At 47.5% G+C, this 23,185-nt stretch overlaps 1 protein-coding gene and 1 long non-coding RNA gene across 2 annotated transcripts; both read right to left on the bottom strand.

Annotated features, from left to right (window-relative positions):
* Positions 1 to 719: 719 nt before the first annotated feature.
* Positions 720 to 18,788, bottom strand: LOC120238387. Its single transcript, XR_005530203.1, has 4 exons — positions 18,564 to 18,788; positions 17,887 to 17,938; positions 13,331 to 13,457; positions 720 to 804 (listed from the first exon to the last, which is right to left on the bottom strand). It is a non-coding gene; the product is annotated as an uncharacterized LOC120238387 (long non-coding RNA).
* Positions 14,821 to 16,928, bottom strand: FOXD1 (forkhead box D1). Its single transcript, XM_039242090.1, has one exon. It carries the CDS (start codon positions 16,902 to 16,904, stop codon positions 15,468 to 15,470), a length of 1,437 nt encoding a protein of 478 aa, XP_039098021.1. The 5' UTR covers positions 16,905 to 16,928; the 3' UTR covers positions 14,821 to 15,467.
* Positions 18,789 to 23,185: the final 4,397 nt, after the last annotated feature.

Here is a 23,185-nt window from a genome sequence, read left to right as displayed (position 1 = left end):
TCTGGGAGGCTGTACGGATACCAATGATGCTATCATTCCCAAGAACATTTCAAGAAATCTCCTTTGTAACTAGATTATACAAGATGGTAAATCTTCAAGGACATTTTATTCTTTTGACAAAAAAATATCTGACCCAACTTGGTCATGTTTTATTCACCATATTTGACTGTCAGTGACTTGTGGCTATTTGAAAAAATCAAGCCCGCCCTCCAAGACTGAAGTTTATCTAACAAATGGGCAAAAAAACTTTTAAATTTTATTTTAGAGAGAGAGAGAGAGAGAGCATGCAAGTGGGGGAGGGAGAGGGGGAGAGAGAGAGAGAAAGAAAGAATCTTAAGCAGACTCCACACACTCATCCTGGAGCTCTTAGTGGGGCTCTACCCCACAACCCTGGGATCATGACCTGAGCCACAGTCAAGAGCTGGACACTCAACCAACTGAGCCATCCAGGTGCCCCTTGGGCAAAACTTTTTCTCTTCCTTTAGTTTTCATCATTGGGCCTATCAATAGAAAACACAATTCAAAATCATCAGTCTTTTAAACATCACATATAAAATACCTGTTGGAAGGACAGGGCCAAATTCATTGCCATAATTAATTGTGAGAAATCAAACAATGGAAGCCCTTGTCACACCAGAGAATTCTATTAATGAAATACTATTACTTATTTTGTACTGATTTTTTTCAACTTTTTATTAAAAAAAAAAAATAGGCTCACAAGGAGTTGCAAAAATAGCACATGAAGTTCCTTATCCTCTTCACTCCGCTTCCTCCAATGGTGATATTTGATGTAACTGCAGTACTCTATCAAAACGAGGAAAGTGACGTTGTATAATGCTGGTAAGCAGGTTATATATTATAAAAAGACTTAGTCTTATGATGTTCGCATGTGTGTGTAGTTCTATGCAATTTTATTCATGTAACCACCACAATAATCAGGATACGGAACTCTTCCATCAATCACTGCAAATGAACCCCCTCTGGCCCCCTTTTACCTATGGACCCTTCCCTAATTTTCCTGTCCCAGGCAACCACCAATCTGTTTCCCTCTCTACCGTTTTGTCATTTCAATAATGTTATACAAATAATATCATATGGTAACCTTTTGACTTTGACTTTTTCATATAGTAACCTTTTGACTTTGACTTTTTCACTAGGCACAATGCCTTTGAAATCCAGTTTGTTGCATGCATCAATAGTTCATTCCTCTCTGATGCTGAATATTCTTCATTGTATGAACATCCCAGAGTTTCACCCATTGAAGGAAATGTAGATTGTCTCCTTTCTTTTTTTTTTCTTTTTTTGGTATAACAAATAAAGCTGCTATGGACATTCTTAAAGTATTTCTGTGAACATAAGTTTTCATTTCTCTGGGATAATGGCCTCGAGTGTGTGTGCTAGGCTGTACGGTAAATATATATTTAGTTCGTAACTGATAGACTATTTTCCAGAGTAACTGTACCATGGTACATTCATAGCAGTAATGTATGAGAGAGCCTAGTTCTCTGCATCTTCACCAGCAATTGATATTATTGCTATTTTTTACTTTAAGTGTGTGGGTCTCTTTTTTTTTATTAAAAAGCATTTTTAATATTTATTTATTTATGAGAGACAGAGCGTGAGCGGGGGAGAGGCAGAGAGAGGAAGACAGAATCTGAAGCAGGCTCCAGGCTCTGAGCCGTGGACTCGGAAACCATGGACCACGAGATCATGACCTGAGCCGAAGTCAGATGCTCAACCAGCTGAGCCACCCAGGTGCCTCAGTAGTTCTCTTCTTATTTTCAGAAATTACTGGTTCAGTTTATATGACTGGTACTATGATAATTCAGTAGGGGTGACTTTTGTCCTCAAAATGTCTTCCCGAGTATGCATTTCTAGATTCATTGTATATTTTTATTTTTAGATTTAAGATCATAAAAATATGTTTTCTCTACTTCAAATTTGCCTATGTCCAGTAATAAGCAATCGAAACCTCACTTCAGTCACTTGGACTTGGTCTCATAATTTCTCCCAGGACACAAACATACCCACACCTAAAAATGCTGTCTTTCCTGTGAAAAAAAGTCCTACTAGCTGCACTGTCTTGTTTTTACGGGGGCGGGGGGGGGGAGAGGGGGGAAGAGAGCACTGGTTGTCTCTGGTTGAATTCCTGAGAAAGCTTTTGTGGCTGGATTGCTGGGGGTGCTGGGAGAGAGCAAGACAACCGTAATTCTGCAGGTTTGCTGTGCTTCCTTCATTTCCAGAGAACAGCTTTTTTCTGGTCAATGTGAACTGCCCTGTATAATGATCCATTAAAAGAAAAAAAAGTATAGACTGCTCGCTTAGTTGCAAAATGAACACTTTACTTCAAACAGAATTCAAAGTGCACTTGACAGGCTATTTCATTAAGTACTTGCATGTCTAAGGTAGAACAAACTAGATGTAATTCACTTTTCCCCTCAAGTTCACGCCATTCTTTGTGAAGAGGCCCAAAGTACTTACTACTAGTATTAGGGGCTAAAATAGCAAGTAGGAAATAGAATCCAATTACAAAAGCTGCATATGGCTTCTGCTCTCCCACAACTGCACATTGAAAATGATGTACCTAAAGGTTACTACAGTTAAAACACTTCATCATATTTATTTACTTACTTGTAATCATAAAATTACCTCTGCTGGTTGATAATAATGTGTTTTGGGGGAGTTTTGGGGGAGAAGGAGTGTTTGTTTTTAATTTAATTTTGTTTGGTTTTAATTTCAGAGTAGGGCAAAACTTTCTAGTCTGCCTACCCTTCTTGACCTATACAAATTGGCTTACCTTTTATATTGCCTTATAAATAAAAGTTTGAACAGATGAACCTCAAAAACTTACTGATGAGTAAAAGAAGCCAAACAAAGACTACATATACACTGTATGACTCACTGATACGAAGTTCAAGAACATTTAAAACTATGGTGATAGAAATGAGAATAGTGGTTGGGGGTAGGGTAGTATTGACTGGAAACAAGCATGGAGGAGTTTTCTGGGACAGTAAAAGTGTTCCGTAACTTGATCTAAGTAGTGGTTACACAGGTGTTGTGTGTGCATGTGTGTGTGTGCACACGCATGCCCAGGCACATGTGTACACACACAAACTTCACCAAGTTGAATGCTTCGGATTTGAGCACTTGACTACATAATTCTTTAATTAAAACAGAAATCAGCAACTGAAATGAAAAAAATAAGAGGTTTGATGATAAAAATCACAGAATCGATTTTGATTTTTCATTTCAAAGGTTCCAAAATTTTTTAATTTTGTAAGTTATAATTTTCCTCAATGCTCATGAACCATGTTTCTCTTCTCTTTCTTCTTTTCTGCCTCTCCCAGCTTCTTGATTCGTTAGATTTATGTTGCTAAGTCATGCATATTGTAACTGTTAAATTAAAATATTGTGAAGCAGGGTGTGGAAGCAATAAAACTCTATTAAGATCCATTTAGGCCCTTAAAAATTCCATGATTCCTTTCACTCACAAGACATCTTTCATTCCTCTTTTTGAAGTTTGGATCCAAGGAATTTTGCATGCTGTGGGTTGGCATTTAGTTAATAGCATCTTTAGCTGAGGTTCCATTTTCTAAATTAACAAGATCAAGAACAGTGACCTGATGATATTTCTTTGTACATCTGGCTCTTTTCCAAAAATGAGGATTAGGGAGCAAAAGAAAGAAAGAGTGAAACTGAGGAAGGAAGGAAAGAAGACAGGAAAGGAGGGAGAGAGGGAGGGAGGGAGGGAGAGAAGGAGAGAAGGAAGGAAGGAAGGAAGGAAGGAAGGAAGGAAGGAAGGAAGGAAGGAAGGAAGGAAGGAAGGAAGGAGAAGAAAAGGAGAAAGAAAAGGAGAGAAGGGGGAGGAAGGAGGGGAGGGAGGAAGGAAATCTAACTGTCTTGGTCACCTTTATTCTAGGGTAGGATGTATCTCAAATTTTTGTTAAAATATCACATTTTTGTTACCCCCTAACCAACAAAATGAACAAACAACCTCACACACATAAATACAACCTGTAGTTGCAATATACCTTCTATTTCTCATTTCTCTTGTTTCCCTAGTTTCTTGTGTCTGACTCCATTGGGAAAAAAAAGTAAAGAAAAAAATTTCCATATAAACCAAAGGGATAGAATCAACTGCTTGCTTAAGGAGTTGAACCAAGTCAGGCTTAACTTCTTAAAGCATATTTGGGGATGGGCTAAGAGGGCAGAAAGAAGGCTGAAAAGTAGGGTAAGAATCTGTCTAGGCACATACTAGGTGCTCACTATATATTTCTGTAAAAAAAAAAAAAAAAAAGACTGGTGACAAACAAGTGCAAATCATTTATGCAAGTGAAGAACTCCTACAGTAAAGTGTGCGGCCAGCATAGCGGATCGGGAGGGCAGCTGAGACCGCCGTTCCCAGATGCGCGACTCGGAAACTTCGTGTTTAAAAACAGGGTGGGGAGACGTTAAGACCAAGCTATTCACAGGCAATGTGAGAAAATAAGGAGAGACAGATGGGGAGGAAAATACGGAGCATGCCGAAAGCCCAGGGGTGCTTTTCAAGCCGTGGGGGAGGGAAGTAGGAGCCTCTTTCCACTTGACTGCCCCCAACTTTTCTCCGCGGTGCTGCGCATTCTAGCGCAGTCGGCCGAGCCTTCAGCGTGGGACGCGCGCGACGGCACTGGGGACGGGTGGGAACGCAGCCCCGGCAACAGGTGGGGAGGTGGCGGACTTTTGTCTCCGGGAAGGAAATGGGCTGCGCTGAAAGGGCGGAAAGCAGTGGCGTGCGGGACTTGAGTCTGCGGGGTCCCGGGCGTTCTCGCCATCACCCCGGGCTTCTCTAATTAGAGAGGGGATGCAGGGTGGCATTAGTTCCCAAACGTTTTAATCGAGCCTCTTTTCAATGGCCGGGGATAAATGTAGCCACTGTTACTCTGTGCTGAATGGGTCGCAGAGGCTCCCGCCTGGCCCCCAGCATGGCCATTCAGGGTTCTTTTCATAACCTCTAAGCGTTTCAGTCCCTGGGCCTAGCGACACCCCAGAGCGCTCCTAATTAGTCTAATTAGAAAGGTGGGTTGATAAATGGAAGGAAGACAGACTTGGGTTAGGAAGATGCTCAATGCTGCCAATCTCGGCTGGGTCGTCGCTTATTCTCTCCGGAAAGAAAAGAGCGCGAAAAAGGAGACCGAAGCCGCAGCCCGCCCGCTCGCCCGCGCGCGCGGAGGCGCGGCTCTGGCGGGACCGCGGGCCCGGCTGTCACTGACCCCGTACCTCCCGCGCACCGCCGGGGCCCGGGAGCCGGCACCGCCGCTTCCCTCAGAAGCGCCTCTGGGCCGCGGCCTTGCAGACTCCGCCGCGCGAGACCCGGAGGAAGGGCCGCGGACGAGCGGCGCACGGCCTCCCGCCCCCCCAAGCCAGCGCCCCGCGGCCCCACCGGGTCCCGCGGCCACCCCTTTCCCGTCGGGAAAACCGTGCGGAGGTGCGGCCCGCGGGGCGCGGCTGCGGCGCCCGAGACGGTAGCGACTGAAAGCTCGGCTCGGGGCCGCCGCGTCCGGCCGCGCCACGTGGCCGCTCCCGCGCCTTCCCGCCACCGGCCTTGCGCGTCGCGGGAGAAACGCCTCGTCCCGAGGAAGCCGAAACCCCAAGACGGAAATAACTTTGGTTTGCGGACGCGGCTTCCCTGCCCGCGGCTGCTGGGGGCCGGCCGTGTGCGTGCGAGGCCCCTCACCCGCGCCGCCGCCCCTCGGGGTCCTGGGCGCGGCCCCGGGGCGTCGGGCGCGGGGGCCCCGCGCATTCCTGCGCTCGCGCGGACGGCGGGGGGCCGCGGAGGGAGCGGTGCGGGTGGCTTCGAGAACACTGAACCTTTAATTGGGCTATAAATCAGGCAGGGGAGTGCGGTGGAGTTTGTGCAGGTGTAAAAACAGAGGGGAAAACCCGGGCCGAGCAGCCAAAGCGCCCGGGCAGGTCAGAACCTCCAGCAAACTAACATCTTGATAAGTCCGCTGACAACAAAATAAACAGGGGAGAGGGCCGGGGGGGGGGGGGGGGGGGGGGGGGGGGGGGGGGGGGGGGGGGGGGGGGGGGGGGGGGCGCTAGGAAGAAAGGAGAAGCACAATTCTCTCGCTTCTCGCCCTCCGGATTTCAGCGTCGCGTCCCGGTGGACAGAGGGCCCCAGGGGCTGTTAGACGGTGCCGGTTTGGGAGTGCGCGCTGCTGCACCGACGGCGGCTCCGTCCGGGCGCCTGAGCTGCCGGCCACCGCGGGCCTGACCGCGACGCGACGGACGCGCGGCCCCGTGCCATCGACGACGGGTCTCTGCGCCCCTCCCAGACGCGGCGCCACCGGGAGACACACCACCGGCTCCAGCTTCGTTTCAACGGCTGACGTTGGGAAAACACTGCCGCGCCCCTGGCCGAAGGAGGTAACACACCAAGTAGAAAGGGCGATTAAAAATTAATTCGGTGCACAGCTCGGGAGCAAAACCCCGTCAAAACCGTATCGAGACGTTGGCACAAGCAGCAAACGGATTCACAAGCAAAGGAAAACAATACAAGTCTCGTTAGATCGTTTCTCTGGACATTGTTTAAGGTCTGAAAGGGACCAAATCGGTTCAAAATGTTGCCAGTAAAAATTATCCTATGTGGAATGCAACTAATCCTTTTAGGTTCCTGTCAACTGTTTCCACAAAAGGAATCCGATTTTTCAAATCAAAGATCCAAAAGTCTCTGGGGAGAGATTTATTACATGCCAGAGCTTTAGTTACAGAATAGAGTTACAATAACAACTCGCACCCACCAACTCCCTAAAATAAGGGATCCCTTCTCAGATAATCCTAAAGATGGGGGTGGGGGGGACGGGTTGCTGGAGTCCTGCTATGGGGGAGGGGGGGATGGAGGGAAAGAGGAGGAAAGCAAAGAAATATTAAATTCCTGACATAGGAAAACAGAACACAGAGTGCCTCAGCATTTTATTTTTATCCTCTCTACCCCTGGTTACTTTTGAAGAAGAAAACAAGACCCAAGCTTGCTGACTTGCCCTCCCAGTTTCTCGGTGATGACAACTTAAAGGTGAGGTTAATGCTTGAACTGAATACGGAAAAACTCTGGGGTGCCTATGTACCCCCAATGGTGCAGAACCCGGCTCTCTGAGTTTGCATATTGACGTGTCTACAAGTTTCTGCAAGTGAAAAATATTTATCTTAAAGTTTGTAAAAGAATACAAGAAAAATAGACTTGCTTTATTTTTGAAATTTTCTTTGATTTGCAATAAAATGTTTAAGCCTGTGAAAAAAGTGTCCGAGGGTTTTTCCACTGTGCCTCTATTTAACTCTTCACAAAATCTGTGAACATAAACTCATTCCATGTAGGTCACAATCTCAGTTCACAGTAGTACGAGCGAGCATTTTTTGATGTGCACCTCCTTCCTTTCAATACCTCACAGAGAAGTAGTAGTGGCTAGGGGTACCACGACTAGATGGTCTATTAATAAAAAGCCTTAAAAACTTAGGAGGAAACTCAAATTTATAGTTATCTGCAAGGAGGAGTTTGGTACTGAGTTCTCTCCAAACCACATAGACACTTAAAATGCTTTAGGTGCTTTGCGGGTAAACTGCCCAACTAGGAAGACACTGTCAATAAGCAGACAACCTCTGTTTCGTTTACCAGTTTGAAAGAGGTATGTTAAATGAAAAAACTGAAAACATTATCTTCCTTACTCTTTCCTCCACCTCGCTGTTTTCCTGCTGAACTGGCCTCCTCCCCTGGTTCCATGAGTGTATGCTTATGTTATCAGAGGCAACGTGGTGGCAGGAATTCTTTCATTTAAAGTGGGAATAAAGGGATTTGCAATGAAGCAGGTGCTCAATAAATAATGCAGACTAATCCCACTTTACCAAAGCCTAGAGGTTAAAGAGTTGATCAGTAGATAAGCAACTAGAGAAAAGACATGGAGCAAGAGACTAGAAGAGTGGATTTAAAGCACTACTGCTTTGTTTATTTTAGAAGGGAGGAGAAAGTCATCTGTACAAATACACAACTGGCTGAAGTAAGAGAAAACACAAGCCTATCTCTTCTCATTATTTCCAGAAAGGGTTAGGTAACAATTTATTTCATAAATTGAAGAGGGATTTTTATATATAGCCAAAGATTTCTCTTCACTAATTTAAGAACTTGGTTCTCCTCCAAAGTTTAGAAGTCTCACTTTTTATTTCCAGGAAGAAACGTAGGAAAAAAGTCAGAGAGGAATCATCATTCCTATACATTTGTATAGGTTTTATGTTCTCCAAAATAGGATCCAATAAAGTGTATTATTTGTCTCACAACCTATCCCCAAGCTCCCCAAAACTACAAATGAGTGTAAAAACTGATCTAACATTTAATTTCAAATTAGTCTTATTTATTCTGTCGTGGGCTTTGGAGAAGTTTTTGGTTTGTGCTTCCTTTTTCCCCCCTCTCCAGAGTCAATCATTAAAAACATGATCTTATGGTCATTTTCATAAACATGAAGCTTTGCATTAAAATGGTAAAAAACAGAAATAGAGGACCAAGTTGTTTTTCATTCATAATTATACTTCATTGTTGACATTTCAGGAAATGTGTTGTGTCCTTTTATTGCTGAAAATCTCTGCCTTTTACTTATATGAATGGGAATTCTACGCAAGTGTGCACAGAGCCTTCTGCTTTCAGCCATAACTAATATGTGCCACTGCTTTGTCTTTACTAGTCTGTTATTAATCAGTAGTTGCAAATAAGAGAGAACCCTCAATTTGTGCCTGACTCCCTCTGGGACAGAGAGGGCCAGCCCCAGAGCTGCCCCAGGGCCTCTGATCCACCACCTTGGGCCTGCCCAGAAGCTCCGCTGGTACTCAACAGACGCACTGAGCCTATGAACACATTCCATATATAGTTTGCATTCTTTTTAATGCATTAGATAGATTCTCTTTTAACTGTAAGATCCTAAATACAGGGAAACACCCCATTGAAAAATCAAGTAATTCTTAAAAAACAACAGTAGAAAAATAACCTCCCAGACTGTCTCCTGATTTCAAATACAGAATCAGAACTTTCCAGGTTCTCTAAATATAGTTTCTGATATTAACCGGCTGCTTTTCTTCCTGAAATGGGGTTTTTTTGTCTTTTACAGCATAAAATCTAAAAGAAGAAATGTTTCTGGGTGTTCTACAAAACCCCTCTTTCTCTAGAAGATCAATGTTACCTTGCATTAAGCACTGTTCCTTGAAAAGATAACTATATACACTTTCCTCTGCCGTCTGCAGCTCGTGGTTAGTCAGGTACAATCCTTGCACTGATTCCAGCTTGGATGTTCTCATAGGGGACAAAGCACTGGCCCCAGCAACTGCCCGAGGAGACTAGGCTCTAATAAAATAATGCTTCTGGTGGCAATGGGCAAGGATGCTTTCACATCAAGAAAAAGATGTGATTCTGGCAGGTGGTCTAGAATTTCCTCCCCCCAAAAGCATTTTAGGAAAACCCCTGACCACGCAGTTCTGAGTTCCAGGTGGGATTGTCCCTCAGTAGGCTCCAATGCAGTGGATTAATTGTGCAAGAGCTAAAAGGATCCACTTAGTCCACATCATACACAGCTGTTTAAAAACAGAAAAATCTTCAAGAGTGTGTCTGGACAGAGAAGAGTGGGTACATTTTATGAAAAGTGATTTTCTTTCACATTAAATGTTAAATCAGTTGATCTGACTCTTACATATTCTTCCTTTTTCCACTTGGAGATAATAGGACCTTCAATCTGGTTATAAAGACTTGCTTAGCAAAATTTCTGTCAGTGTGGCAGATTTCAACCATTAAAAATTAGGGAGAAAGGAAGAGGAAATGGGCAAATAGTACAAAGATGAAAAGGTGACACGTGTGTGTGTGTGTGATATTTTAAAGGAGATTGCTGATGCACAAAAGATTGGAAGAGTGATGTTAGAGGGGTATTGTGTGGCACTAGGTAGAGGAAGCTGACATATCTGAAATAACTGACCAGAGACTGCAAATGTATTTATATGAAGTGGAGTAGAGGAAGCAGGGAGGAGGATCTAGCAAGGAAGCAAAAAGTGAATAAGAAACAAATGGTTCTTCTGCACAATGACCTCTAAGGCAATTGCCCTGCCACAGTGGGTGTTTAATAAATCACAGTGCCGGCCACCAAGTGGCAGTGTGATGTGAAGGACATAAAATGGGGTTTAAATACTGAAGTCCTGGTAGCTGTGACCTTGGGCAAGTCATTTCATATCTTTTCGATCTTAACATCTTTATTTGGAAATGGGATCAGTAACAATTCTTGTCCTCACTATTTCAGTGTGGTTGAGAGAAATGTTAATAAGAATCCTTTTTAAAAGCTACTGTGTGGGGAGGGTAGTGACTGGAAGAACTGGGTGGTTCCTAGGAAACTGGTAGCATCTGCTGCTTGATCTGATGCTGGTGGCAAGGGTGTGTTCACCTTTGAAAAGTCACGGAGATTTGTGCACTTTTCTGTACGTATAGTGTACTTCCTAAAATGTTAGTTTTTAAAACTTAAAATAGCTCAAAACAGCTTTTAAGTCAGGATGATGATGATAAAGAGAAGGAAAGTACAAGTGTGGGTCAGGAACTCATAGGGTTTATCTCATTTCTATAGAGAGCCATCTTATCACACCTGGAGGCTCAGACCTCAAAAAGGGGATCGATGATAATAATCAGTTATTTTCTGTTTGTGTTTACTTGTTACTGAATAGTGTTTTCCTAGTAAAGAAGCAGGAGGAATGAACCAGGAAGTTTCCCTGCATGCCAGAGCGGTCGACAATAGAAAGAGCCCAAGCTGTTCATGTCAAGAGAAAGCTGTGATTAGAGGGATGTGACATGCAAAGAAATTATCTGAAAAGTGAATTCAGTTGGGAAAGTACAAGTCCCAAAGAGCCATGAGCAGCTGGTCATGATCAGATTCTCCATCTTTCTGTCAAATGTAATCGTATCCAAATTGGCAGGGTATTTATTGCTAAAGTCGAAGGGCCAGATTTTACACTAAACATATTTACACATTTACATTCGTGGCCCTATAAACAGTCCACATTTCACTGGCCGTGACATCAAACACATTTACCAACAAAAAGCATATGCCTAATTACAAAATCATAGGGGAGAAGGGAGGCAAGTGGCAGCTGATGGGCAATGAGCGTGCGTGCGTGCGTGTGTGCGTGTGTGTGTGTGTGTCCCAGCTTCAACACCAGGAAACGGGGAGAGACAGGGATGGATGCTGACAAAGCCAGGCCCACTTTACTTGTCCTCTGCTTCCCAGCCCAGCTCCCGGTCTGGTTCAGTTCTACAGGGGGGCAGAGGACCCCTGGCACGCCCATGTTTCCTGTGGTTATCCCCCTGGAGGAGCCCAGAGGGACCAGACTGACTGCTGTGCAGATTTCTGATTTGGATTGAGTTGGATGGAGATAGGAACTTAAAGTTGTCCCCGCACGACTTTTCTCAGTCAGTAATAAAAATAAGTGTGAGCAAAATGTGTAGCCAGCAGAAAATTTTTAAACTAAACTAGAGTCCTTAATTCCTGGCTCTGGGTACTAAGATCTGATCCCTACCCATCTATAGCACTTATAATAACACAGTTAGCTGCTCCAAGCTTGGTCTTCCGTCAAGCAAGGAAATCAGAGCCACCAGGGCCAGAGAGAGAAAAACAAAACAGGCAGAGCCGCTGGCCTCAGACAGCCTTTAATAAATGACACGGGCTGGTAGTCCATCAAAATAATCACCTTCCATCAGAAAAAAACACCTCCCCCAGCTCTCTCAGAGGACAGAGGACAGGAAGAAATGGTGAGCTTTCAAGGAAAAAAAAAAAAACCCTGAAAGGCAGAAGCTTTTCCCCAGATGGATGCTTATTACATTCACTGTAAGAATTTTGATAGTAAATATACTCCAAATCCAGTTCCACCAGCAGAAACTTTGGGCAGGAAAGGCCCACTGAGTAGGGGACAGGGAAGGGGAGCTGAGCAAGCGTCCAGATGCCTCAGTGAGAGAAAATGGGAAAGGGTCTCATCATTTTTCCTTCCCCTACCCAGTTTCTTTTTCTTTTCTTTTAATTAGAGGAAAGGAAGTGGCTCTTAAATAAATGCACAGGATGGGGACAGAGAGGAAACATGTTGAGCAGAAGCGCTGGCTTCTTATTTTAAAGAAATAAAATAATTACCCAAGAGAGAAAAAAGAAATCAACCAAGAAACGATCTAAGGTCATGACATCATGTGTGGTACAAGGAGCAATTCAATCCATAAGGGCTTCATTACCCCGGCAATAGATAACATTTGGCTAAATCTAGCTGCAGATTAAATCTCTGCAGCACAACAGAGCCCTGAATGGAGAGGCTCCTTTTTGTGTGGTCCTTCTCCGGGAGCTGCCTGAGCCATTAGCCCCAATATATCCCTCTCCCTATTAACTGCAATTCCCTCCCGACTGCGCTTCGGTCATTTGTCTCCAGGCTCTACGGGGGCGTTTGATGAGCAGAGACACAAGGCGAAGGGGAGAAAAGCGTCGGGTTAATGAGTTGTAGCAAATCCACACTTTGTAGTTGGGAGGAGGAGAGCTGGTGGCCAATGTTTGTCCAACTGGTTTATTTTTCGAGACCCAGCCTATTGAGGAAGGCTTGTTCAAGCAAGCTACGTCCTTACAAACACACAAACATCCTTCTGTTTGCCTTCAAAGAAAAGAGGACCAGAGCTGGATTTGCATGCGAATGAGGAGCCCCGGGAGGAGACGTCCTTGCCCATCAAAGGCCTCGGTAGCCGGGCAGCCCCGCGGCCTTTGTTCCAGCACCTGCTCGCCCGCTCAGCCAACGGGGCGAGCCCCGCGTTCCCGGCCGCCCGGTAGTCCGCCACCGCTCGCTCCCTGCCTGGCTCGCCGCCTTGGCTCCCCACGGTCTCGTCCACCGTCCGGCCAGCAACGCCTACTGCGGACCCCCAAACCCGGAGGGTGCTGAGGCAAAACGCGAGAGTGAGCAGGCCGGTTGCGCTTACTTTTTCCTCGGGCTTGCGGTCTCTCTAGCTGGCGCGGGTGATGCGGGGCCTCACCTCCAGACCCCAAAGGAGGCCAGCGCCGAACTGCACAGTGCCTTCTCGCCATTCTCTTAAAAGCACGGACAACCTGGGAGGGGGTTGCGGGGTGGAGGGGATGGAGGGGAGAGTCCGTCCTGGCTCTTTTTAAAGATGCGGGAATTTGAACAGACAGCAGGAGTAGCTGGGATTCCCTGCGTTCAGGGCGTCCAAGTCTCATGCAAATACTATCAATACCCAGGGCCTTGTTCCTTCACTCTCTCCTCATAATGACTCTCAGCTCTAAGTTTCAGATCTGTGACTTACAGAAAGCTGCGAGGCAGGCGAGCGGTGCCTGTGCCGTTCGGGTTCCGCCTGCTAACTCCTCTCCACCCCGGGCAGCTGTGACATCTGGACGTTCTCGGTTCCAAAGTCTCCGTTCTCTTTAGCCGTGCTAGGGTAAACGTAACTTTTGCATATAAGATTTTGGTCTAATATTTCAATCTGTATCTATACACTTAGTGGTAAACTTCGAGGGTACGTTTAAACTCTTATTTAATCTATTCCAAATATTTGATAGGGGGAAAAAAAAAACCCAGAACTCAGTTTTTGAAGCTGTGAGAGTCTGTTTTTTCCTCCCTACAAAGGAGTCAGAGGACAGGACATCAAGAGTAAATGTCACTGCAAAAATATTGGCCTATTATGAGCCAGTCTTTGTTAACTTGACTGGGTAGGTATATATCCTCAGGTATATACCTGTCCAGATTTTTCTGAAAAATAATTTAATAAACATAGTTAACCTCCTCTGCAACTTACTAATATTGAGCATTTAAATGACATACTACATATGCTTTGGTTATATTTGGAGCCCACAATAACTTCTATAGTCATAAAACTAGAGACTCACATTTTTTCAAGGAACTAGAAATTGCCTGCAATAAGTAGTTAATGAAAACACTTAAAATTTGAAAACTGATAGCCTAAATCATGAAAATTGTATAAATATTTCAATAAACACCTGATACATTTTCATTTTTATTCTTAAAGTGTACACTACCCTAAAATTGAAGATTTCTCTTACATACCTTAAATTACTCAAATTAGAATTCTACTGTTAAGTTTGCTTTTTAGAATAAAAACTTCTTTATTCAATTCGTGGAATCCCTTCTGTCAAGAGAACTAGAGCTTTCAAATACAATTTATTTTATATATGTAAATATTATTCAGGACTTCAAAGCTGTTTGAGTGTTGATCATTCTGTAAGAATTTTAAACCAAAAATTGCCTATTTGCTTCTGTTGCTTTCATTACAATATAATGTTGCGTTGCAGTTTTTACAGATAAATACAATATTGTGCTCAAAAGCGAGTGGAAATCAAATGAAGTGGGAAGCTCACTAATAAAATTAAAAGTCTCATAAAAATTACCTAGGTTAACTAGTGTTAACTTTAACTAGCCTCAATGGTCTTCAAAATGGAATAGAATGAGATTTGAAAACGTATACTAAAGTAACTTCTTCAATTTGTAACCATTTAGAAGTAGTTTCTGGTTTCTTGCAATGGCTTTGACCTAGAAAGTATAACTGAAAAATCATGGCATGACGCTTTTGTTTAATTCTCTTTGAAAATAAAATGTCCTATTCTATATTGGGTTCCTGTTTAACTCCCATAGAAATTTTCTTAACAGAAAAGAAACTAAGAAGGGGACGACTGAAGCCAATTTTTGGTGGATTTTCTTTGAAAATTAAGCATTTTATTTCTGAAAAAGTGTAAAAATCTTACATTAGAATAGTACAATAATTGCCAGTAAAATTTACAATACTCCTTGTAAAGAATACGCAGTAAGTACAAAATAAAAATTCCGCAAGTCTATTATGATACAAAACACAGGTTAAAATAAGAAATGATAATTTTGACTTTTTTCTCCTTGTGTAAACATGTTAATCATTTTTTCCTTTTTCATGAAAAAGTACACCAGACAAGTGTCCTCAAAATAAAAACTATTGCTTCGCTGGCACTCTTCAGGACCTTTACTATTTGTGTATCATTCTTTTGAACATTACTGGTATTTTTAACGCCTGGACCTGAGAATCTCTAGACCTCAAAAAGGCTTAGATTTTAAAACTCCACCACCGCTACCACATTTCCCACAAGTCAAGGAAGCCCCTTGTGCCTAGGCCAAGAGAGAGCCCACACCAGTACCCTCTTCCTCCGCACCCCCGGTCGGGGCCTGCAACCGAGGGCGACTTTGCATAAATAGAGGGACCTGCAGAGCCAAAAAGCGCGCCCCCGCTGCTGCCAAACTCAGTCTTGTCGAGAGTCCCAAGCGGCGAAAACGGGGGTGCGAGGTCGGGAGGGGCCGCGCCGGGAGAAGCGTACCAAACACCCAACCAGCAAAGATGGGGAGAAAAAAGAAGCAGCCGGGATTCCTACCTTCTCTTTCCCAAGCGCGCTAACATAGCGTTATTAACAATTTGAAATCCTAGCAGTAAAGTTCTCCACACTGGACAGGGCAGTCCCTTGGTGCAGAGTCCCCAGGGCGGCGGACGAGGAGACCGAGGAGGCGGCGGCGGCCGCGGCGGCCACGAGGGAGCGAGTGAGCGCGGCTGCCGGGCCCACGGCCGCCTGCGCCGCGCAGCCGCCGCCGCCGCCGCCGCCGGATCCCGGCGCGGGCGCGGGCGCGGACGGCGTCCCCGGAGACGGGGAGGGCGAGGCCTGCACGGCGACGGCTGCTTGCGCGGCGGCGGCGGCGGCGGCGGCCGGGCCCAGGCTGCCTCCGATGATGCTCTCGATGGAGAAGGGCGAGCGCGCCAGCGCCGAGGCGCCCGGGCCGCCGGCCTTGGCGGCCGAGGCCTGCAGGGGGGCGGGCAGGGCGGCGCCGAGCGGGTGCGGCCGGTAGCCGAAGGCGGTCCGGGCCAGCTCGGCGGCCGCGCCGTGCGGCGGCGGGGGCGGCGGGGGCGGCGGGGGCGAGTGCGGGTGGAAGGCGGCGGCGGCCGCGGCGGCCGCGGCGGCGGCGAAGAGGGCCGAGGGCGGCGCGTAGGGCGGCAGCTGCAGGCCGTAGCCGCAGCCGTAGGGGCCGTAGCCGTAGGCGTGCGGGGGCGGCGGCGGCGCGGGCGGGAAGAGCGCCGCGGCCGCCGCGGGGTCGCCCGCGCCCGCCGCGCCCCCCGCGCCGCGCAGCAGCAGCGACTCGGCGGCCGCGGCGTTGGGCGGGAGCAGCGGCTGCCGCTTGAAGCGCTTCCTCCGGCGCAGGAAGCTGCCGTTGTCGAACATGTCGGCGGACTCGGGGTCCAGCGTCCAGTAGTTGCCTTTGCCGGGGTTGCCGGGCTCGCGGGGGATCTTGACGAAGCAGTCGTTGAGCGAGAGGTTGTGGCGGATGCTGTTCTGCCAGGCGGGGAACTTCTCCCGGTAGTAGGGGAAGCGGCCGCTGATGAACTCGCAGATCTCGCTCAGCGTCAGCCGCTTCTTGGGGCTCTGCAGGATGGCCATGGTGATGAGCGCGATGTACGAGTAGGGCGGCTTCACCAGCGGGTTCTTGGCGCCGCCGCCCGCCGTCCCGCCGCCGCCCGCGCCCGCGCCCGCGCCGCCGCCCGCGCCGGCCCCGGCCCCCGCCGCTGGGGCTGGGCCCGGGGGCGCCGTGGAGGCCGCTGAGCGCGGGGCCAGCAGGATGTCATCGTCGTCGTCCTCCTCCTCCTCCAGGTCCTCGAGCTCGTCCTCCCCGGCGGAGGAGCGCCGCCGCCGCCGCCGCCGCCGCCGCCGCGCGGGGAGCGCCAGGCGGGACGCGCCGCCGCTGCCCTCGTCGTCGTCTTCTTCCTCGTCGTCGTCGTCCTCGCCCTCCCCTACCACGTCGATGTCTGTCTCCTCCGCGAGGCCGGAGGCATCGGACATCTCCGCGCTCAGGGTCATGGCTGTGGCGAGGCGGCGGCGAGGCGGCGCATGGGGGCGCCGGGCCCCGGGCTCCCGCCGCGCCGCCGCGCGGGTCCCGGGCGGCGGGCCCGGCGCGGGGGCGCCACGCTGGGGGCGCCTCCGCGGCTGCGGGGGCTGCGCGGGAGCTGCGGGGCAGCCGCGGAGGCTTTTTGCGCCGAGACTTTGTAGCTCCTGTGCCGCCGCGAGAGCCGCACGGTGTCTGCGCTCGCTGGGCGCCGCGCGCACCCGTCCCAGGCGGGGGGGGGGGGGGGGGGGGGGGGGGGGGGGGACTTGACCTTCCCCTTGAGGAGCGGCCCTCGCACGACCAGGGAGGAGGGGGTGGCGAGGCCCAGGGCGAGCGAGGCAGAGTGTCGGGCGCCCGGGAGGGTGCGGGACGAGAGAGAGTCTAGGGACCGAGCTCGGCGAGGCGAGGGCTGAGTCCAGGAGAGGGCGGACCTTTCCTCGGCTTATAGCAGGAGGCCTGTCACATGGTGTGCACGTCAGAGAGCTACCGAGGGAAGGGAAAGAAAGCCTAGGAAATCAGCCCAGCTCCGGAGAGAAAGTTTACCCGTAGAGGGGAGCAGCAACTGAGAAGATAGGGGGAGGAGAGGGGACCCCACCACTCTTTAGTACGCCTTGTCAAAGGGGTTGGGACCCGAATTACGCGCTGGCCCGCGGTGCTCTGGACCTAGGGCCGCTCGCTGCACGAGTTAGGATTCCCAGGCTCCTTCCCTTCACTGAGCCCTCAACCCTAACCTCACAAGCACTCCCGTGACGCGACAGTTTGACCGCTCAGATGGCCTGTAGGAGACGTCCAGCCCGGAGGTAACGCCCCTCCCCCACGTCGTCCGAGGTGGTCCCTAGGGGAATGGTTCTGAGATCTCTTGGGTTGCTCCATCTCCCCCACATTGGGCCAGCGGCTCCCCCATCAGATCTGTAGAGAAACCCCCCAGTTTAAGCACAATAATAATTGTTTACTGACCTTTCAACCTGTCGCCTTCGGTTCTTCTCCAAAGACGTTTGTTTTCCGCCATCTGTTAATAAAAATGTGGTTAGGCTGGTGTTTTAGTCACTTATCTGCAATTGAATGCCCTAGAAACTTGACAGCTAAACTAAGCCACTCTAATGAGAGGATCTGACACATTTCGTGGGAATAAAGAAAGTAATCACTGAATGCAGAAAAGAAATAGAAAATGTTAGTGAAAACCAAAATACATTGTAAAAAAAAAAATCCTGCACCTCGGAACAGCTCAGAAAAATTCTTTCATAATGGGTAAGGGACTCTATAGCTCTGAGTAAGGGAGACATTTTAATGTACACTTCACAGTAATCTCAAAATAAATAACTCCAACATATACACATACCTTAACTCGGGCTTAATAGGAACTACATTAATTAAAACTCTCAAGCCAGCTTCAGAAATGTTTTTGGAAAATCTAAATATTTTTAATAGACACTGGTGAAAAAGAAACGAAATAATATTTTAAAATAAGATTCAAGTTCTGTTCAATCCAGTTTTCCTTTTCAGGTCACAAGGTAGTGGAAATAACTCAAATATAATATTATTTTGAGTATTCCCATCTTTGTCATCAACTCAAATGATCGTGGCTGGTGTAAAAATCCCAAGAGCTTGTAGAATTCACACTCACATAGCTATACCTTTTCAATTTTTGCATTTTCTAAAAACACTTCTATTTCAAAGCGGTTACCTGCCTCCAAATTAATAGCTTTCTGATTAAAATAACCACTTGACAAAAACTAAATCAAAAATCAAATCAGTGGCTTTCTGTAGAAACAATCATCAGCTGCCTTTGTGTATATCATTTTATCCACCAGGTTTTTCACGTTTCCCAACGTTTTATTACTCCCCTTATCCATCACAGAGTCTCAAAAATAAACTGTCCCCCTACCGAAGACTTATTTTAAAATCGAGTTTTTGTTGCCATGGAGAGAGCTACCCACCAGTTACACTTACAAATGACCCATAAAGTCCATCATAGATCTTTCAAAGATCTATGAGAACGCCTCAAATTCTAAATAAATTATTCTTCATTGACTCTCGCTTGAGAAATAGCTGAACCATTTAATTATTGTAATGGGCTCAGCATTAACCTGAGCCAACATTAATCAGCACTATTAATCAGGCATCACATTGATTTGTTGATGTAGCCAGGAGTCCTTACCAATGAGTTCACTTTTACATCAGGAAGTTTAGGTTTTATAAGTACCCAGTCAATACCTAAATAAACGCCATTATTTTCACTAGACTGAGGATTGGTGTGAGGCGAAGTATCTAAAGATAAAACGGAGGGGAGGAATTTGCTCGCAGACCATTAGTTACGTTAGATGATCAGTTAACAGCCCCCATTCCACCACCCTGAACTTGTCTGGCCAAGGAGGACACGGAGATGGACTTTGCGTTCCGTTTGGAACTTTGTCCAAAGCTCCCTCCTCAAAGGGTTAAAGGGATCTTCCCTGGAAACGTTTGAAAAACGTGGCAAATTATCTTCTGGCCGCTCAGAGATGAGTGTTAGGATTTAGGGAAGGTCAGAGCGGAAGATCAACCCAGGAGGAACGCTGCGGGGACAATGTTCACAGAGATCTGGGTGAGCGTTACTCGAGCCCCACATTTGGACGTGTCACTTGCTTTGTTTGCTTTAGTTAAGCTACACTTGTGTACGCGGCTTTAGCTCCGCGCTCGTGAAATTCCCAGAGTGCGTTTCATGTCCCTCGAGGTGCCCCCTGTCCCCCCTCGTCCCCTACCCCCTAGCCTCCCTCCCACACATGCTCCCAGCTCTCAGCCCCGGCTGGGAAATATCCACCACGACGCTGTCAAGCTGGCACAAGGGACGAGAAACTATTCTGGGAGGCGGGCTGGGGGCCCTCCCGGGTGCCCCGCTCGCGTGCACGCTGAGCCCTCCGGGCGCCCGTCTGGCCGCGCGGTGCCCACGTGGGGTAGGGCTGCCCTCTGGCGGCGGCGCCGCGCCCTGCTGGCCGCCGCGCAGGCCCGTATGCGGAGCTGGGGAAGCCGCGGGAGTGTTGCGAGTGTGGCTAGTGGGCGCCGGGCTTCCCTCCCACTGGGCGTCGGACTGCCAAGGTTTTTGTTTCTTGGGGCCCCACCTCTCCTTCTCTGGGACGGCCGAGCAGCAGCAGAGGCCTTTCCCTGAACCGCAGGTTTCTGGTGCTTTCCCTGGGACGGTTTCGGCGCTCACGAGCCCCCTCCCCCGCGCCCCGCAGGGAGCGATTATTGGGGTCGTGCGGCCGCAGGAATCGAGGAAGCGGCGGGCCCTTCCACTACGGAGAGGGGGGCGGGGCGCGGGGCGAAGTCTCGGCGCCTCGCCCTCGGCCCCCTCACTGAGGGCTCGGTAAGATCCCGGGGCCTCCTCTGGTGGGTGAAGGCTAGCAGAGACCTGGGGGAGTAAACTCCCCCGTTGGGATCTTGGACTCCTGCCGACTCTGCCCCAGAGCATCCCAGGAGTTTGGCCAGGAATGTGAATACGAAGGTGCTTCCCAGCTCCGCGGACACCTGGGGCTGCGTCTCTTCTCGAAGTCATTCCGCAAATCTGTACTGAGATACCACTTTGTGCCTAGCACTCTGGGTTCTGGAGAGAAAGAATAAAACTGGAGTCCGTGGTGGGAGGGGGGTCTCATAGGGGAGCCAGGTAGATGGGTAATTGTTAGGACCAATGACAAGTGCGTTCTGGGTCCCTCAGCCAAAGCTGAGCGACGCCCTGGGAGCCACTCTTGCACTTTGCACTGCCCTTCCCTGTGGCTGTAGGAATTTCCCTTTTTGGAATCTCAAACGTCTGGATGCCAAAGGGCTCTCTATTCCTTGTTTGCTTGTTGATCTTTCTTGTTTTCCCGTGTGTGTTAAACTATACATAGCATAAAAGTTACCACTTTATTTTTCCTTTTTAACTTTTTTTCTTGTGAATAGGCTCAGAGCCATATATGGATTAAGTAATGTATAACGTGAATATATACACAAACATCACATCAGTGGCACAATACAGTAGTAAAAATTTACCACCTTAACTGTACAGTTCAGAGGCATTAAGTACATTCACGTTGAGGCAACAGTCGGACTATCCGTTTCCAGAACTTTTCCATCATCACAAACGGAAACTCTGTACCCATTAGACGGTAACTCCATTCCTCCCCACCGGAACCCCAGCCCCTAGCAACCACTATTCCACTTTCTGTGTCTATTTATTTGAGTATTCTGGCTGCCTCATAAAATAGAAAAATACAACATTTGTCCTTTATGACGGGCTTATTTCACTTACAGTATCTTCAGGGTTCAACCATATCAGAACGTATGTATCAGAACATCATTCCTTTTTAAGGCTGAATAATATTCCTTTCTATATATACACATTTTGTTTATCCATTCATCTGCCAATGAACATTGGGTTATTTTTCTCCTTTTCTTTTCGAACCTCCATGCACCTAGCTCTTTAAAACACCATGCATGCCGTGGGCACTCAATAAAGATTTATCATTTTCCTACACCTTTTTCACCCCAGAAACCTTCAAAGGAACCCCGTTGTCCTAAGAAAGCACACACATTACTGAAGTGATAACAAGAGTCTTTCCTCACCCTTCTGGATTTGTAACCTCAACTTGCTCACAATTTTGAGATTTTCTCTTTTTTAAGATTTCTTTTTTTTTTTTTTAAGTTTATTTATTTATTTTGTAGGGGAGGAACAGAGTGAGCAAGATGGAGAATCCTAAGCAGGCTCTTCACTGTTGGCACAGAGCCTAATGAGGGGCTTGAACCCATGAACTGTGAGATCATGACCTGAACCGAAATTAAGAGACGGATGCTTAACTGACTGAGCCATCCAGGTGCCCCAATTTTGAGACTTTCAGACTCACATTCTGCACATTATCTTCAATTTTAAAAAGAGTTAAAACAAACAAACAAAGAGTTAAGCCTCCACCAGAATTAGTTCCAGACAAAATTGTGAATATTTCCCCCTGATGCACGTGCGCACACACATAACTTTATATGCCTTTTCTGCCTTCTTACCTGTCTTTTTTTTTTTTTTTAATGTTTTATTTACTTCTAGGAGAGAGAGAGAGAGAGACAGCATGAGCAGGGGAGGGTCAGAGAGAGAGGGAGTCACAGACTGAAACAGGCTCTAGGCTCTGAACTAGCTGTCATCACAGAGCCCAATGCGGGGCTCGAACCCACGAACCGCGAGATCATGACCTCAGCGAAAGTCGGACGCTTAACCGACTAAGCCACCCAGGCGCCCTAGCCTTCTTACCTGTCTTAAAGGCTTGGAGGCCCTAGATTACGTTGAAATGTTTCTCTAGCTGTCCAGGTCCCTCCACTTCAGCATTCTCTAGTGGTTTAATATTCCTGCCATGAGGGTTGGTTCATACAGGCCACTGAGCTAATGTCAAGGTCACAATTAATGAAGTGGGTACCTCCCACTGATGGCTGAGGAAACAGCCGTGGATGGTTAGCGTGAATTTGTGACAGAGGCCGCGAAGGTAGAGTGGAGCCCTCTATCTTCATGTCCCAGTTCCAGAAGCCTCTCCCAACATAGGACTCCACGGGCCAGACTCTTTCCACCCCCTAAATCTTCTTCGGGGCTAGTAAGGTAGTCTAAAAATAAATTCAAGGCAAGGTATTACTGGTTAACAGTAGACGGTACCTCTCCCAAGAGTAGGTACATTTTAACAAAAAACATATGATAAAATGTCATAATCCAGTTTCAAATGGGAGATACAGTGTAAGAAGTTAGAGTCCTTTGTAAAGGAGATATTTTAGTGGCCTTCTGGGTCATACTAAGCAGTCTATGCTTGCACAACAGTTTCTTAAACAAGCATTTCACGGTCTGAGCAAGATTCAGAAATCCTCAAGAATTCAGAATGTCAGCAAAGGTCTAAATCTGTGTTTTATAACAGCAAGATTATTTACATTGACTCAGGGATTTTCATTACCGCAGTTAACCTGGACTGGCCCTCCTGCCCCCAACCACACCAGCACAGAGACTTATTTAGCTCTGGTCTCAATGGCTTTGCAGTGACACATTTAAATTTTGTGTCCCCAAATGAAAAGTTCAAAAGATGTTTTTATCAGGAACTTAGCTGCAAAATACACACATCTCCATTCCAGAGAGGACTCCTCCTTTGGGGAGTTGTTTTCAATACAACACTCTCAAGAGTACATGTTCACAGGGGCGCCTGGGTGGCTCAGTCAGTTAAGCGGCTGACTTTGCCTGAGGTCATGATCTTGCAGTTCGTGGGTTCGAACCCCGTGTTCAGTT

The sequence above is a fragment of the Hyaena hyaena genome, unplaced genomic scaffold (genome assembly GCF_003009895.1).
Source record: "Hyaena hyaena isolate Hyena2069 unplaced genomic scaffold, ASM300989v1 scaffold_205, whole genome shotgun sequence".
NCBI lineage: Eukaryota > Metazoa > Chordata > Mammalia > Carnivora > Hyaenidae > Hyaena > Hyaena hyaena.
Note: the sequence above shows the minus strand (reverse complement) of the source record. Positions and strands in the feature narration are given on the sequence as shown.